Here is a 17,903-nt window from a genome sequence, read left to right as displayed (position 1 = left end):
AAAACAAAATATCTTAACTTTTTCTTCTTTTCTTTCTTTTTTTTTTCTTTACAAAATCATATTCTTTGTTACTTGTTCACCTCCAGAGAAATGCTTACAAACATTTTAGACATTTGAGACCATACTACTGCGAGAGGGTAGAAACATTTATTGTAGCAGAATACTAAAGTAATTCATTCTTAAGTGTGTTATTCCCCTTATTTTATTGCAGCAACTTTTGATTCTTCAGTATAAAGAGAAATCAAAAGGGAAAATCTCTACAGTCTTGGGTTAAGAAGTGTGCTGGGATCCGGTGACCTAAACCGTATGTACAGGATATAAACATATTTATACTTTATATGTACACAGTTAATGGTTATCTAGTCATTATAAATAGTAGGTTTAACTTAGAGTCTACAAAAATAATGATTTTAGATGGGCACATGCAAACCAGTACACATAAACTTATTTGTAAGACACATCTCTATGCTTTTCTTTTTTGCTTTTAAATATAAATGTTGCCATTTAACCATCAGCTAAATGATTTAAATGCAAATCCCAAAGTCCCCAACGAAAAGTATAAAATCTGCTTCTCTCCACAGAGGCACCCTGCTTCAAGTGTTGTTCACCTATTAGTAAAGTCGAGATAATTTTGTCACATATGAATGACGGGTACAGACCCCATTTTCTCGGATTTAAGACAGTCCTCCAGAGAAAAAGCTTCCTTTGCTCCATTATGCAAAAAATCTTGCAGACAGTAGATATTTGTTAAAATGTCACCTTGGCTTTTACATACTCATCAAAATGAGCAAAGTGAAGCCTCCGCCCACTGCCCGGAGCCTGCGCTCTGGGACGGCGCGGCAAAGCCCTAAGCCTACTGGTTCGCGGCACCGTCGGCAAAGGCCGGTGACTGGGGGGGCACAAAAGGCTCATCCTGCTTCTGGTCCTCCTTCACGCTGGCCGCTTGGTCCGTGATGGAGGAGAAGGACATCTGGTCGTGCTCTATGATGTGCACTTGATCCTCCTCCTTGTCTTTCTTCACATAGAACATTTTTCTGAACTTCTTCAGCTCGTGGAGCTCACAGAAGGTTTCCAGAACCACCAACATGGCAATAAGACCAAGAAGCAGGTAACCTGTGTGAGAGAAATGACAGCGTCTCAGTGCGATCAAGCCACGCAAGACGCAACCTATCTGCTGATGAATAAATCCATTGCCACTTCTATAATTTCTAGGGATGTGTTGAATTCCACAGGTCAAAGAGGGACGACCCAGAGAAAAATGGAGAATGACTTAACCTCCTAGACCTAAATAGACGTTTCTCCAGAGAAGGCATACAGATGGCCAACAAGCACATGAAAAGATGCTCAATATCGCTAATTATTAGAGAAATGCAAGTCAACACTCCAGTGTGGTATCACCTCACACCAGTCAGATGGCCATGATTGAAAAATCTACAGATAACAAATGCTGGAGAGGGTGTGGAGAAAAGGGACCCTCTTACACTGTTGGTGGGAATGTAGATTTGGTACAGCCACTATGGAAAACAGTATGGAGGTTCCTCAAAAAACTAAAAATAGAGCTACCATATGATCCGGCTATCCCACTTCTGGGCATATATATCCAGAGAAAACTCTAATTTGAAAAGATGCATGCACCCCAACGTTTATAGCAGAACTATTTACAATAGCCAAGACATGGAAGTAACCTAAGTGTCCATCGACAGGTGAATGGATAAAGATGTGGTACATATATACAATGGAATACTACTCAGCTATAAAAAAGAATGAAATAATGCCATTTGCAGCGACAAGGATAGACCCAGAGGTTATCAAACTAAGTGAAGTAAGTCAGAAAGAGAAAGGCAAATACCATATGATGCACTTATATGTGGAATCTAAAATATGACACAAATAAACTTATCAATGAAACAGAGACAGACTCAGACACAGAGGAAAGACTTCTGGTTGCCAAGGGGGAGGGATGGATTAGGAGTTTGGGGTTAGCAGATGCAAACTATTATATATAAGATGGATAAACAACAAGGTCCTACTGTACAGCACAGGGAACTATAGTCAACATCCTGTGTTAAACCATAATGGAAAAGAATATGAAAAAGAATGTATATCTGTATAGCTGACTCACTTTGCTATACAGCAGAAATTAACACAACACTGTAAATCAACTATACTTCAATAAAATAAATAAATTTTAAAAAAGAATGACTTAACCTTCTACAACCCTGGATGATTCAGAATCACATGGTGTGATTCTGGGAAAAAAAGAAGTTGGGGCTGATAAGGCATTGTTAAAGAGAGATAACACACAGTACTCGCCCAAGGGCAACCTCCCCTCCACCGTATAATCAGTGCTTCTCAAAAAGCCAGTGACATTTCGGAAGAGTTTCTGACGTATTATCAGGAGTGCTTGGCACAAAGCTTGCCACCCTTTTCAGCACTCAATGCTTTTAGCAGTAGAAATTACAGTTTAAGCTAGATGAAAATTCCCTTAAGAATGGACGTGGAGGGACTTCCCTGGTGGTGCAGTGGTTAAAAAAACGCCACGCTCCCAATGCAGGGGGCCCGGGTTCAGTCCCTGGTGAGGGAACTAAATCCCACATGCCGCAACCAACAGTTCGATTGCCACAACTAAGGAGCCCGCTTGCTGCAACTAAGGAGCCCGCTTGCTGCAACTAAGACCGAGTGTGACCAAATGACTAAATAAATATTAAAAAAAAAAAAAAAAGGAACAGATGTGGATACTTACAAGGTCTTTGGGTGTGGTTATTTACACTTTCACTGGGGCCCCGCTAGCAGACTAAGCTTTCCATTATGTGACCAGTCATTTCTGGGGCACACGGACCATTCCTCAAATACTACGTTTCTTACTCCAAAATGAAAGATAACCTGTTGCTTCAGGTAAAGTGCTATTCCTTGGAATCCGTGATAGGAAAACAGTAATTTTAAGTCAATTCCAAGGCATTTAAAATCGGTTTTCGGAAAAAAAAAATGTGTTTCATCAGGGAAAGGAACAAAAACACGAAAATGAAAACTCAAAGAGTAACAAAAATCCCAGTTTCATGACCCCAAATGGTAAAACGTTTGAGGACTATTTTCAGAAAATAAATGAACCAGGGAAGTCAGAATCGGTAGCATAATTGGAACAAGGAGGCTGATTACGTCAAGAATGCAAAGTGACAGTTTTCTAGTATCTTTAGAATTTGGTTATTAGGGTTTGGTAATAAGATAGCATATTTTAGAAATAGCAATGACATTGTTAGTAGACTAATGGCTAATCTCCTCCTTTTCCTTTATCCATTATGTAGTCGAACTCTTGAGGGCTGACAAAAATAGCCATGATGTTTCAGACAAAAGCTGCGGGACTTTAGCCTATCCACAAACTAATATACCTTTGGAACGTTCCTTTGCTCCGCCTGGCACACGCACTACTCAGAGAGCCTAAGAAAACTACAATTCACATGGAAACAAGCCTTAAAACGTTCTGTAAGGATTGAGTACTACATGAAACATTGAGGACATTAAACCGTTGGGCAAAATTTATGAGCAAACAATTAGCACAAGAGAAAAGTAGAGCTAGCCACCATAATTAATTACAGAAACGAATTCAACATCTCTTAAGTCATGAAAAAATTAAATTCAGAGAAGGAGGTACACATTTTACCCTAATGCAAGACAAGAAAGTCTTGCATTAGGTAATTCTGGTGGTACTGTAAACTCATAAGGCCATTTGGAAAGCACTGAGTCAACATGATCTATGAGTCACCAAAGGGCATGTTCACTCTGGGTCAGCCAGCCCACTTCCTGGAAAGATAACAAAGTAGAAAAACATGTAAACATACAAAAGTATTTACTGCAGTATTATTTATAATGCCCCCCAACTGGAAGCAATCTAAATATTTGATGGAGGGCTTCCCTGGTGGCACAGTGGTTAAGAATCTGCCTGCCAATGCAAGGGACACGGGTTCGAGCCCAGGCCCGGGAAGATCCCACATGCCGCAGAGCAACTAAGCCGGTGCACCACAACTACTGAGCCTGAGCTCTAGAGCCCGCAAGCCACAACTACTGAGCCCGCGTGTCACAACTACTGAAGCCTGTGTGCCTAGAGCCCGTGCTCCGCAACAAGAGAAGCCACCGCAATGAGAAGCCCGTGCACCGCAACGAACAGTAGCCCCCGCTCACCGCAACTAGAGAGAGCCCACGCGCAGCAACGAAGACCCAACACAGCCAAAAATAAATAAATAAATTTATTTTAAAAATAATAAATAAATAAACAAACAAACAAATATTTGATCGAAGCAGGACTAGATGATGGTATAGGCACCCAATAAAATATTATGTGGATATTAAAGATAAATATGGTAACTAGAGGAAATGTGCAATCATTCCTGTAACCATTTGGTAAATATTTATGGAACTTGTATGGTAGCCAGGCACTGCTGAAAGCACTGGGTGTTTATTAGTGAAGCCTTTGTCCTGAGTGAGCATGGTTTCATAGAAAAGCGAAAATACATACAGTTCAACTAATCCTTCTGTCATGTTAAGACTACAGGATAGGGCCAGGCCAGAACATCTGGCTGCCTGAGTATGTACTGTGATTTCCTAGAAGACATGGCATGAGCTGAGTCTTGAAAAATTCCTGAGAAGGCAGAAATGAAAACTATATGTACAGGGGATGGTGGTGGTGAGATGAACTGGGAGACTGGGATTGACATATATACACTAATATGTATAAAATAGAGAACCAATGAGAACCTGCTGGATAAAAATATTAAATTCAATTAAATTCAAAAACAAAACTGTACATACAGTATGATGTAATTCTACACATTGTGAACAGACAGGAAACAGACACACAAAAATAAATAGTTTCTTGCCAATGGATTTCTAAGTTTTCCATGACATTATATTGAATTTTTCAAATATTGTTTAAGTTATAAGTCACTGGCCATCTGAATTTTATGCCTATTTTCCACATATAAAATTCTGAAAGCGGCAAACATGGTCTAACTTCTTCAAAAAAGAACCAGATGGACAAATGAGATAAGCAACTGGTTTACGATTTTCCTGGTAAATGAAAGAACATGATGGATTGTTAACAGGCTACATCCTAGTCCTGGTTTTCTTGAGCTTAAAATAGTTAATAAAGTAGAGCAACTTTTTTAAATCAAAAGTTGATTATCGGGCTTCCCTGGTGGCGCAGTGGTTGGGAGTCCGCCTGCCGATGCGAGGGACACGGGTTCGTGCCCCGGTCTGGGAGGATCCCACATGCCGCGGAGCGGCTGGGCCCGTGGGCCGTGGCCGCTGGGCCTGCGCGTCCGGAGCCTGTGCTCCGCAACAGGAGTGGCCGCAACAGTGAGAGGCCCGCGTACCGAGAAAAAACAACAAAAAAAGTTGATTATCAAGTTATTCTGTGTGGTGCATTCTTGTGCTGTCATTTATAGTGTCTCTTACATTACTAGTAAGAAATTGATGGGTACTTTTAAGGTGCCTGGGAAACAATAATTCTCAGTAATAAGGCTTTTGCTTAAAGCATTTTGGAAGGAATCATGATGAAATGAAAGTTATGGGAAGGTGGCAAAATGGAAAACGTATCCATGGAAGCAGTCAGGGCTCTGATGAGCGGCTCTCCACGAGTGGGTGAGTGGAGCTTGGAACCGCCAACAGAGCCCCGGCGGGGGCAGAGTCCGTGAACCCCAATACTCACACGTGATCCCAATCTTGTAGAGCTCCCTGAATTTTTGATTATAGCCCTCTCCGGGAACATAATCCCCGAGGCCAATGGTGCTCAGGGAGATGAAGCAGAAGTAAAAGGATTCCAGGAAGTTCCAGTCATCCTCTAGGAGGGAGAACACCGCGGCCGGGATGAAGAAGAAGCAGGACACAGTGATCACGCCGAGAAGGACAGCGTGCACGATGGCCACCGCCTGCTTGGAGAAGCCCCAGCGGACGTGGAAGTAGAGGACTGGCCTGCGGGTGACATGGATGGTGACACGCTGGACCACTGCTGTCAGGAACAGGAGGGTGAAAGGGATGCCGATGACCGAGTAGATGATGCAGAAGGCCTTGCCCCCGTCGGACAGGGGCACAGTGTGGCCATAACCTGAAAGGGGAAGAGGCGGAAAACACCTTATAAATAACACACGCTTGCCATCTAGCCGTCCTCCCCTCCCACCCAGGAGATGAACCAGACGAAATTTACGTTGGTCCTTCAAAGGCTGTATCCTGTTACTGCAGTAAGATTCAGCAGCGGATGCCGTACATTTGGGAAGTCCATCCCTCTGGGTCAGATCCACCCGGCTCTTCCCCACGCATCCAAGCCTGGCGCTGAGGTCATTGTTAGGCTGAAACAGAAGCTCTGTGAGCTAACACTTCGTCGTCTTAGGCCATCAGGGAAAATGCATGATAGGATGCCTTTCTGCCAGGAGGGTGTACCCCTCCCCACTCCGCTCCCCCCAACCCTCCCCAGGAGCCTCATTAGGATCCAAAGCCAGTACAGGCTTGCTCCAAAACACCAGAACCAGGCAGATGATGGTACAGTGGGAAGATGGGGGAAGACTCAGTGAGGATACAGACATCAAGAAACAGGAAGATAAACGAAGATGAAAGCACACCGGGTCACAGGGCTGAGTGCTTCTTTTCAAATACTTTGTTCGATGATCTGGTTAAACCGCACATCCACAAACTGTTAACATTTTTTCCGCCTTGTCATTTCTGTAGGTTCCAAGATGCCATATAGTCCACAAAACAGACATAAAAAACCCCCACCCGTTAGGGTCAGTGGTCAAAACCTATGTCTCTGATTTTCCACTAGGTTTCAGTCATTCCCAAATCAAGCTAGTCAAGAGACTTCATCTGACAAACACCTGCAAGAGAGAAGCCAACGGACTGTTTTTAAAATCTCACAAGCCCTGGGGCTTCCCTGGTGGTGCAGTGGTTGAGAGTCCATCTGCCGATGCGGGGGACATGGATTCGTGCCCCGGTCTGGGAAGATCCCACATGTCACGGAGCGGCTGGGCCCGCGAGGCATGGCAGCTGAGCCTGCGCGTCCGGAGCCTGTGCTCCGCAACGGGAGAGGCCACAACAGTGAGAGGCCCGCATACCGGAAAAAAATAAAAAATAAATCTCACAATCCCTTCATCCTGAAAGGATGCCCATGTCTGAACAAGTCTGTCCAGGAAAAAGCCAACTAAATGCATTTTCTGGGGTGAAATCAGCTTCTGAAAAAAAAAACCCTCACTCATGGGGTTATTATTGAAAAGTGTCTTCAAAATCTGATTTCTAAAGTATATCCTGCTTAGAAATAACTCTGAGAAACCTTCAGCTTCAGATCTCCGGATTCTCTGCTTTATACCAGTTTCCGGGGGTACGGGGGGCGGCCCAGGTCTATGTGGCCACCAAGAAGCTGCCCCGGTTACTCCTGTGCCTGGCCTCATTACGACAGTCAAGGTGGTTTATCCCAGAAGGTTATGAACGAATAGGGAGCCCCAGCAATCTACTGAAATTGTATCCACTCGAACATATCTCCACACCCGTGCATTTTCTGTAAAGAGATGCCAGAGCTCAGACGCTCAGAGGATTGAGAACCACCGTGCTGAGCATCGGGTCCTGAACCCATCTGGTCCTCGCACACCTGGCTGCTCCTGGAATGCTTCAGCTGATTCCGGGCATGGTTAAAGAGGGAGATGAGTCAGTTAGGGTTTCCAGAGGGTAACATGAAGGATGGAGAAAGCCTGTCGAATTCTGTTCATGCAAAAAAAGGAAGCAGCAGAAATGTGAATGCTTCACTTTTGAGGAAAAAACATATTACAGAGGAATCAGACTTTATAAGTAAAGCAGCCCGTATCACAGAAGACAGGGGCCAATCAGAGCCATGCCAGGCATTAAGGAGGAAGGATTTTTTAATGGTCAGAGATCTGGAAACAGAATCTGATAATGCAATCTTATTTAACACAACAAAACCGACTGGAAAGTGATTCACAAATTTGGTAATGAGCCTCTGACCAAAAGTATCAGGAGACAACAGGGGAGCAAGCAGAGACTGTAAGGGATGGATTGACTTTGGCAGGAATTGTGTAGAGAAAACATAAGATTAGCTGAATTTGTTAGACTACGTAAAAGTCTTGAAGCCATGATTTTATTACTGTTTGGTAGCATTGCTATGAAGTATCTTCACTAAAAGTGTAACACACCTATTTCACATAGCCCACCTCTTCTGTAGCATCTGTTCCAATAAACTACATGATTTCAGTACTAGTAGAAAAAAAAATTAATTTCTAGTTTTAAAATACTTTAGGCTACAGTTTTTACTCTCCAATGATAATAGCTCTCTTTATTAGAATCTTAACTAAACTTCCATGTACTAAAATGTTATCTCCAAGCCATAGAGATAATCATTACAAGACTCTAGGATGGCTGTCTGCAGTAATGCTTTTTTTTTTTTTTCGGTCAGTAATGTGTTCCCACTAAGAGATTAAAAATCACTAAAGTGTAGATGCCTCTTGAAAGCCAGTTTCTCCTTCTGATGTTTGCATAAATAATTTTTGTTAGTGGAAAGTACACTGTAAAATTTATATCTCATCTGCAGTCTCTACACTTTCAGTGCTTTACTGAGTACACAGCAATTCTTTTGCAATGGACAGCTGAATGCACCAGACAGAAACCTTCAGTCCTAGTGAATTATAATGAAGCAGTGAATAATTTACTCAAGTTCAGTCAACTGACTCCCCAGATAAATCGCAAAGCAAAGCTCATATTTTTATCTCAGAACCACATTAACATCCTTTACAAACTAGGAAGGATTTAGCAGAATGCTAATACTTTACTTATTTGGTGTTCCTTAAATTTTTCTAAGGCTATGCATATAATTTTGGGGCCCAAAAGATTGAGCACGGCAAAGTCTACTGGAAAAACGAACTTCAAAAACTTAGGATCCAGGGATGTCCCTGGTGGCGCAGTGGTTAAGAATCCGCCTGCCAATGCAGGGCACACGGGTTCAATTCCTGGTCCAGGAAGATCCCACATGCCGTGGAACAACAAAGCCCATGCGCCACAACTACTGAACCTGCGCTCTAGAGCCCGTGAGCCACAACTACTGAGCCTGCATGCCACAACTACTGAAGCCTGCGTGCCACAACTACTGAGCCCGCGAGCCACACTACTGAGCCCACGCGCCTAGAGCCCATGCTCCGCAACAAGAGAAGCCGCCGCAATGAGAAGACCACGCACCACAACAAAGAGTAGCCCCCGCTCGCTGCAACTAGAGAAAGTCCGCGCACAGCAACAAAGACCCAACGCAGCCAAACATAAATAAATAAATAATATAATATAATATAATAATATAATATATATGTATATTTAAAAAGCAAAAACTTAGGATCCAGAGACGAAACTAGGATGTACAAATGTTCTTATAGAGTAGCCTCCTATCCCACGATTGCTGGGTTTTCTGTTCTGATTCTGCACCTGTAGGGCAGGTAGGAGGACATGTATCATGCGGGTGAGGGCGTAGGGGGCGCATCACACCGATGACAGTCTTCCAAGAAATCTGGCTTCCCCATCTGTCACTCTAACTAAACAGCCCTGACACGAGGCTAGCTAACATCCAATTTGGAGCCACGCCATGCTGGACACGGGCCTTCTAGTTTTTCTTGTATTTACATCCTCCTGAATGAGATCCAAGAGAACCTCTGTGGGCTCCTATTCCGTCCATCACAGCAAGTCACAAACGTGCAATTTCTTCACATGTACCTGATGCTTTTGAGAGAAGTGCCGCTCACCACTACCTCTTGTGGTGACCCTGCCCATATAAAAAAATACTCTTGGGAATTCCCTGGTAGTCCAGTGGTTAGCAGTCCGAGCTCTCACTGCTGAGGGTCTGGGTTCAATCCCTGGTTGGGGAACTAAAATCCCACAAGACATGTGGCACGGCCAAAAAAAAAAAACAAACCAACCTCTCATTTATTCATATTATTTAATATAACATGGTACAATGTATGCACACTCCATCTGGAATCCTTGCCTACAAATAAATACACAACTGCAGAGGCACCAGTCAAATGTGATAGGATGCCCTGTGGCCCAGAGGATGAGTTATATTCCAAAGAGGCTCACATAAACATCAGCTGAAAGTTTCCATCAAAACTGTATGTTGTAAAAAAATGATTCATTCTTCAATATGGAAAGTACATTTTCATTGGAAAACTTCACAGAATACTGATGAAAAGGTCCCTTGACCACCCACCTCCTCTTCAACTCCAGGTCTCCAGAGGTGACTGTTATGAGGCTGTAGCCAATAGTTCCTGAAATTTTTCAAAGCATTTAGCTCCATATACATAGATTTCCAGAAAAACACAGTTTTAGTTTATTTCTATCATGAATAGTATACCGCATGCATGGCTGTTCTGCTACTGTTTTCTTTCTGATGATTCTGCTTCAACATGTAGTTTTTCACCGTTTGCTACCTGCTTATTGACCGTTTGTTCTACATTATCCAATCAAAAAGATTTAATTTTCTAATTTAAATTTTTCAGCGAGCAACCTGGCCAACTTTGGGATTCCTATTATGAATGCTTTCTTTTCTAAGCATTAACAACTTTCAGGGTTCATTTCCTGTCACTCTAAAACCATGTGCTTACAAATGAACTTATTTACAAAACAGAAATGAACTTATTTACGAATATCAAAAACAAACTTATGGTTACCAAAGAGGAAATGTGGTGGGGAGGGGAATAAATCAGGAGCTTAGGATTAACATACATACACTACTGTATATAAGACAGATAACCAACAAGGACCTACTGTAGAGCACAGGGAACTCTACTCAATATTCTGTGATAACCCATGTGAGAAAAGAATCTGAAAAAGAATGCACATATGTATATGTATATAAACGAATCACTTTCGTTGTACACCTGAAACTAATACAACATTGTAAATCAACTAGACTCCAATAAAATTTTAAAATAAATAAAAAATAAAATATGTGTTCATTCATTTTACCCCTTACACTAGTCCTATGAATACTATCTAGTGCTAAGTGATCCCAACTGTTTCATTTCTATATGTTTTCTTTTCCCTCGCACTGTTTATTTTAATTTTTTAATCTCTTGAATGATGTTTTTTAGCTCTAGAGTTCAAATTACAATGATCTTTCCCTTTTTCCTTTTTCATATTTTTAGACCTTCTTCAATCTATTTTTTTTTTTTTTTTTTTTTTTGCGGAGCACAAAAAAACTTGTCGTGGTCTCTCCCGTTGCGGAGCACAGGCTTGGGACGCACAGGCTCAGTGGCCATGGCTCACAGGCCCAGCCGCTCTGCGGCATGTGGGATCTTCCCGGACCGGGGCGCGAACCCGCGTCCCCTGCATCGGCAGGCGGACTCTCAACCACTGCGCCACCAGGGAAGCCCCTCAATCTATTTTTAAGACATGTATCCCTATAATGTCTTCTCCCACCAGCCTCTCCCTATCCTCACAAGCCAAGATCACCTTACGAAGCCCTGCTTCATACAATCGAAATTATCAGAGGCGTAAATAAAAGTTGTGGAAACTTGGGCTTCCCTGGTGGCGCAGTGGTAGAGACAGGTAGAGACCTGTTCCCTCTGAAAGAGAATCAGCTCTTAATCTCTCTGTACCTTCCCCAGCACCAGCTTGCTCAAGTGGCCACCTACTGAGCACTGTCACTTAATCCCCTTGTTAGGTTACCAGAGGCGCAAGAGGGTAGCACGTGACCCAATAGCCAATATGAGATCATCACCAGATTAGTTCCTGTTTTCAGTATAGCTTTCCCAGGATTCCACGCAGCCCCATGTATTGTGGTCCCCCAGAAGGGAACAGACGAGGCAGGGTAAACAGGCTTAGGGCTGCCTAGTTGGAGTCATTTCAGGGGGCTCTGGCATGCAGGGGCTGGCCCTAGTTGTCTGGTACCCGGCCCTGGGGTAGTCCCCTGGTATGAGGGCGGCGGGAGAGTATCTCAGAGAGACAGCCCGATAAAGGAGGTGCTGGGGTGAGGGCTCTGGACTGGCTGGTTTGGATAGGAAAAGCACACTCACAGGTGGGCCCTTTACCATCTCGGGATTGGGTAAGCCTGGGAGGGGCAGTTCCTGCAGGATCAACAAGGCCCCAAGATTCCAGAGCATCACAATAAAAAGACACGTCATACAGAAGGAGAGCGAAACCAGAGCCTACCTCTAGGGAGGCACGCCCGTTGGGCTGGCCCAGAAGCAGTGCCAAGCCTGAGCTTATTCTAGCAACCAAACCAGGAAGAATCCAGCGTAGTGGATATGGGAATGGGGAGATGAGCTTGAGAGCATTTAGAAAAAGTCAGGGAATAAGGTCAATACGTAATTACAATGACACTTCATGATACTTCAAATTCCTAGAACCTTCAAAGTATCCTCGGGACCTCCCTGGCGGTCCAGCGGTTACGACTCCGCATCTCCAATGCAGGGGACGTGGGTTCCACCCCTGGTCGGGGAACTAAGATCCCACGTGCTGCGTGGTACGGCCAAAAAAAAAAAAACCCTCATATTTGGTCCTTGTTAACTCTGGTCTCCCCTGCAGACCTGGGAAGAGTGTTCCGAAGAGAAAATGAATGTAAAGCATTTGGTACGTTATGACCCAGGCATTTGCTTTTTAAGTTTCATCTCCTTTAATCGTCACATCAGCTCTTTGAGATAAGCATGCCAAGTCCCTATTTTACAGAAAAAGAGACACTGAGATTAGACCGTTTACCGAAGTTCTAAGAGCAAGCTCGTGGCAGAGGCAGGATTTGAACCGTGTGTTTACCAATCTTTTAAATCAGGCCATAGGGGCTGTGATGAGGGGTAACAGGGAAAAACAAAGGAGCGATGATGGCTGACTACGTGGGCGATAAAAGCTGGAGAAATCCCTGTGTGTTCCCAAATCACGGAATACTCGGAGACAGATCAGACCTAAAGCAATGACCACAGGGCATGGCTAACCTGTGCTGGGAGCTCCCAGAAACTCACCCTGCCCTGAGGGTCCGGGGCCCTGAGTGAGAGCTAGGCTATGATAAAAGAAATGTTCACATATTGAGATTCAGGGAGGTCGTTCTGGCTAATACAAGAGATAACTTGAATTTTATGCTAACTAAAAATAGCCTGTTTGGGCTTCCCTGGTGGCACAGTGGTTAAGAATCCGCCTGCCGATGCAGGGGACACAGGTTGGAGCCCTCATCCAAAAATATCCCACATGATGCGGAGCAACTAAGCTCGTGCGCCACAACTACTGAGCCTGTGCTCTAGAGCCCACGAGCCACAGCTACTGAGCCCGTGTGCCACAACTACTGAAGCCCGCGAGCCTAGAGCTCGTGCTCTGCAACAAGAGAAGCCACCGCAATGAGAAGCCCACGCGCTGCAACGAAGAGTAGCCCCCGCTTGCTGCAACTGGAGAAAGCCTGTGCACAGTAACGAAGACTCAACACAGCCAAAAATAAAATAAATAAAATAAAATAAATAAATAAACTTAAAAAAAACCCAACCTGTTTGTGGCCTGTCAAATCTACATTGTACATCTGCTTTAATTTTTAAAGAAAAGGGCACACTGACCAGAAGTAAAGAATGTCCACATGAAACACAAAGATTAAATGCCTCCCTTCCTGGGATACCAAGGCTGGGATTCCTTTAATGACAAGCCTGCCTTCGCAGGTGCTAAGGCTGTGCTGACTCGCTGTGCATGTGCTGGTCTGTTTCTTTTAAACCTTGAAGGAATGGATCCCTGACTTGTTTGACGTTCTTTGTTCTGACAAGATATAAAACCGTGTCGAAAACCATGCTTCTCTGGAGCAGTTTCTCAGAGTCATATGCGAAGCTGGCTCCCGGGCTATAGTCCTCAGATGGCTCAGGTAACACTCTTTTCTATTCTTATTATTGATTGTTTATTGATTTTTTTTCATCGACAGCTATCTAGGCAGCACACTGGCCTGTCCTGATTTTCCCCTGGACCTGAGACTTCTGCTTGGTCCAGTCTAATTCACTGTTTTTCTGGGGTTTTTTTGTTTTGTTTTGTTTTTAAAATATTTATTTATTTGGTTGTGCCAGGTCTTAGATGCGGCACGCGGGCTCCTTAGGTGCGGCACGCGGGCTCCTTAGGTGCGGCACGCGGGCTCCTTAGGTGCGGCACACGGGCTCCTTAGGTGCGGCACGCGGGCTCCTTAGGTGTGGCACGCGGGCTCCTTAGGTGCGGCACGCGGGCTCCTTAGGTGTGGCACGCGGGCTCCTTAGGTGTGGCACGCGGGCCCCTTAGGTGCGGCACACGGGCCCCTTAGGTGCGGCACGCGGGCTCCTTAGGTGCGGCACACGGGCTCCTTAGGTGTGGCACGCGGGCTCCTTAGGTGTGGCACGCGGGCTCCTTAGGTGCGGCACACGGGCCCCTTAGGTGTGGCACGCGGGCTCCTTAGGTGCGGCACGCGGGCTCCTTAGGTGTGGCACGCGGGCCCCTTAGGTGCGGCTCGCGGGCTCCTTAGGTGCGGCACACGGGCTCCTTAGGTGCGGCACACGGGCTCCTTAGGTGTGGCACGCATGTGGGATCTAGTTCCCTGACCAGGGATAGAACCCGGGCCCCTGCATTGGGAGCGCACAGTCTTATTATCCACTGTGCCACCAGGGAAGTCCCTGTTTCTAGTTCACTGCTGCCTTTGCTTTGGGGTTACTCTCAGTATTTCTTTCCACCTCTGTTCCCCTTTGAGCTACTGCAGAAGAAATGTTTAGGTCACCCCTGGTCTACCTGGTCCCAATTCCACGAGAACACGGATGAGAGGGTTCATACCCCCTCCTGATGAGTGCCCTCCACACCAACCTCTTGCAGACGTTACAGCCTGTTACAGAGGATGCTCTACACCCACGGGCCCGGCATTCTCACCCCGGCTGCTGCTGCCGTGCGTGTGGCAGCACCCCGTCCCCGCTCCTTGTGTAGGGGTCAGCATACCTGTGCAGGCCCCCGCTCCCCCCGTGTGTCTGTCACACACAGACCTACCTTCCACCCCGGGACCTCTGACGAAAGAGTTGGAATCCTGATCTAGAGCCTGACTGTTGTGCAAAACAGCGCGGCTGAGGAATCACACGTCATATTCTAGTCTGTCTTTTTGTGATTTCTTTTTCGTTTCCTCTCTCACCCATTCCTGACCACGTCTTAGAAATTTCTGACAAAAGGAAAACAATGAGAAGAAAAACTGAAGGAAGCAACAGAACAAGGGTCTAGTCCTTCCGAAAGCGCCAGTATTTTAAACAAGCCTTTCTCGTTGTATTTCCTCCACCTGCCACTTCCCTCAGGTGTGCCTTTGGGTTTGACATAATTATCCTGCAGCCACTACTTCCCTGAGGTCTAAAGTTCTTAGACTGTAAAGGCTTCCCAGTCGTGCACTTTTAGAACAGGGTTTGAAAATTCATGCTGGTAGGCATTTTCCCCCGGGGCATGGATGCTGTGCAGACAATTCCAACTTATTTTCCCCTAGGAACAGCAGACACCTTGCCCTGTGGAAGACAGGGTAAAGGCAAAGGAAAAAGTGCTGGAGGACAAGAAGAAGACACACCATTTACTTGACCTTGAATTTCCAAGCCCCGCCATGCACATAAGCAGCATAGCTCCTGTCTGGCCCCAAGCCTAAATCCAGGCTAGTAGTGGTCCTAAACTCTTGTCTGGTGTAAAGGGGTGGAGAAGCCCTGGATGCCTGCTGGACCAAACCACCCCTCGCTTTACAGAGACTCAAAGCAGTGACGTCCCAAGGTTTTCTGGCAGGAAAACACAGGTGTCTACTTCACCTTGGTGGAAAAGTCTCTATACCTTTGAAAGGCAGAGGTTCCTGGAATAAACTTTCTCTTTCTCTTCCATTGGACCTTAAAGACACTGATGCTCTTGAACATTGAGAAAACAGGGAGGAAACTGCAAACAAAAAAGTCCTTTGCAGGCTTCCCTGGTGGCGCAGTAGTTGAGAGTCCGCCTGCCGATGCAGGGGACGCGGCTTCGCGCCCCGGTCCGGGAAGATCCCACATGCCGCGGAGCGGCTGGGCCCGTGAGCCATGGCCGCTGAGCCTGCGCGTCCGGAGCCTGTGCTCCGCAAAGGGAGAGGCCACAACAGTGAGAGGCCCACGTACCGCATAAAAATAAATCAATTTAAAAAAAAAAAAGTCCTTTGCAATACCACACGTGTAAACCAAAGGTGGTGCTTAGGGAAACGGGCCGAGGAATCTGACATCCTAAATTTGAATCTCGGCTTTGCTTCTGACTAGCTGCGTGACCCTGGAAAACTTTATGCCTTCATTTCCTCATCTGTCAAATATGAACAATACCTCCTACCTCTTGGAGGCGTGATTAGGATGACACCAAAGCATCCATGCACAGATGCTGGTACCCAGGAAGTTCAGAGCAAGTAAACTCTTCTGTGGATGCTGAAAACACTACCTGAATTCTCTCGACAATATGTACGCTCTTCCAGACTGGCCACTAGGCGTGCTAGTGAGAAGACGTCCGTATTCTCTCCTGTCATCTGCTCACATTTTCATTTTCCCTCCATCCTTCAACACCCCTCTACCACACTGATGGGTAAAGCAGTCCCTGGTGACAGCGAAACACCTAACAACAGCACTCAGGGACAATCTGACACACAGGACTTTGTGGCCTCTCTGTAGCTGGGGACAACACTAACGACCCCCATTCCAACAGAAAAATCCAAAGGTTCCCTCTCAACTTCTCACTCCCTTCACTGTCAACGGCCCAGTAAGGCCCCATTCACCACAACCACGTTCCTATGGGTAGACCCCAGGAAATTCCAATGATTAAAGGTAGGTGAGACCCCTCCCACAAAGGTTCTCTACTAGGTGGTATGTTCTACAAAGAAGAGAGGCACTACATAGCCACACAACCTATGGTTAGCCACACAACCTATGGTTAGCACAACATATGGTTAACCTATGGTTAAAGTTCTCTCTCCTTTAGGTACTGCAACAAGCAGTTACTTGAAAGCCTGGGGGGAGGCGGATACCACACTCTCTAGAAGCCAGATTTCTACCACCTTCTGGTCCAATCAGGTGACAGAATCCTCAGGATGCTTGGTGAAGTGGCAGAGTATTGAAGACGGCCGAGTCCTCGAGCCGGAATGCCATGGTGAAGGATATCCATTTCTAAAGGTTTTATACCCCCTCGTGCAAGAGGAGATGAAAAACACCTCTAGTCAACCTACGTAACTTGAATGAAAAGCCATCCACGTTACCCATGAAAATACTTGTAGTAATCCTTATGCTAATTCATGGACTCTAGTCTATACTTAGGCCTTGCTGAGAGCTCGGGAGAGCGGATTCCTAGTTACGGTCTCTCAAATGCTAACTAACTTCCCCTGGAGTACATGTTCCTAATCAGGGAACTTCACATGCTAACTCCCTGCCTCTGGACTACAGACGAATTGATAGGAACGCCATCACACCATTGATATGGGAACACGCAACACTTCTGTACTCCTCTTAGGGCCTGACGTGACTTGACTTTTCCTTCTAGCAAATCTCACTTCTCTCGGCTCTGGGTCAAGGCCCAGTCGGCACAGGACCTCCTTCAGGAACACCCGTGAGTGGGTCTTCCACAGGGTGAGGCTCACCTTGCTGCCTTGGTCCCAGGGCAAAGCCACATGCATCCGTCAAGGACACGTGCCTTGGTTACCGGAAGCCACTGAGGTCAGGGCCACATCACCGCAGCATCGCTTAGCTGAAACTTACTAACCCAATATGCCAGGGAAAACTCAAAAGCGGGTGGGGGAGGTGTGTGGGATGGAGGAGATAAGAATGGGAAGATTCAGCGTGTTGACAGCTGGCTTGTGGGTACACGGAGGATCCGTTATGCAACTCTCTCTAATTCTGTCTATATTTGAAAATAACCTAGAAGGACAGACTTAAAAGTTAAGG

The 17,903-nt window shown here is 45.6% G+C and overlaps 1 protein-coding gene across 1 annotated transcript in view; it reads right to left on the bottom strand.

The window, feature by feature from the left end:
- Nucleotides 1-128: 128 nt before the first annotated feature.
- The window catches only part of KCNK1 (potassium two pore domain channel subfamily K member 1), a 71,485-nt gene continuing 53,710 nt past the window's right edge, over nucleotides 129-17,903 (bottom strand). Inside the window, exons 5-6 of the mRNA XM_060125525.1 lie at nucleotides 5,702-6,097; nucleotides 129-1,113 (exon numbers count right to left, since the gene is read on the bottom strand). Coding sequence (XP_059981508.1) covers nucleotides 854-1,113; nucleotides 5,702-6,097 — 656 coding nt within the window. The 3' untranslated portion in view covers nucleotides 129-853. The remainder of the gene's footprint in view (nucleotides 1,114-5,701; nucleotides 6,098-17,903) is intronic.

This window comes from Lagenorhynchus albirostris, chromosome 16 (genome assembly GCF_949774975.1).
Source record: "Lagenorhynchus albirostris chromosome 16, mLagAlb1.1, whole genome shotgun sequence".
In the NCBI taxonomy this organism is placed as follows: Eukaryota; Metazoa; Chordata; class Mammalia; order Artiodactyla; family Delphinidae; genus Lagenorhynchus; species Lagenorhynchus albirostris.
The sequence above is the reverse complement of the archived record's forward strand: the minus strand, read 5'-3'. Positions and strand labels throughout refer to the sequence as shown.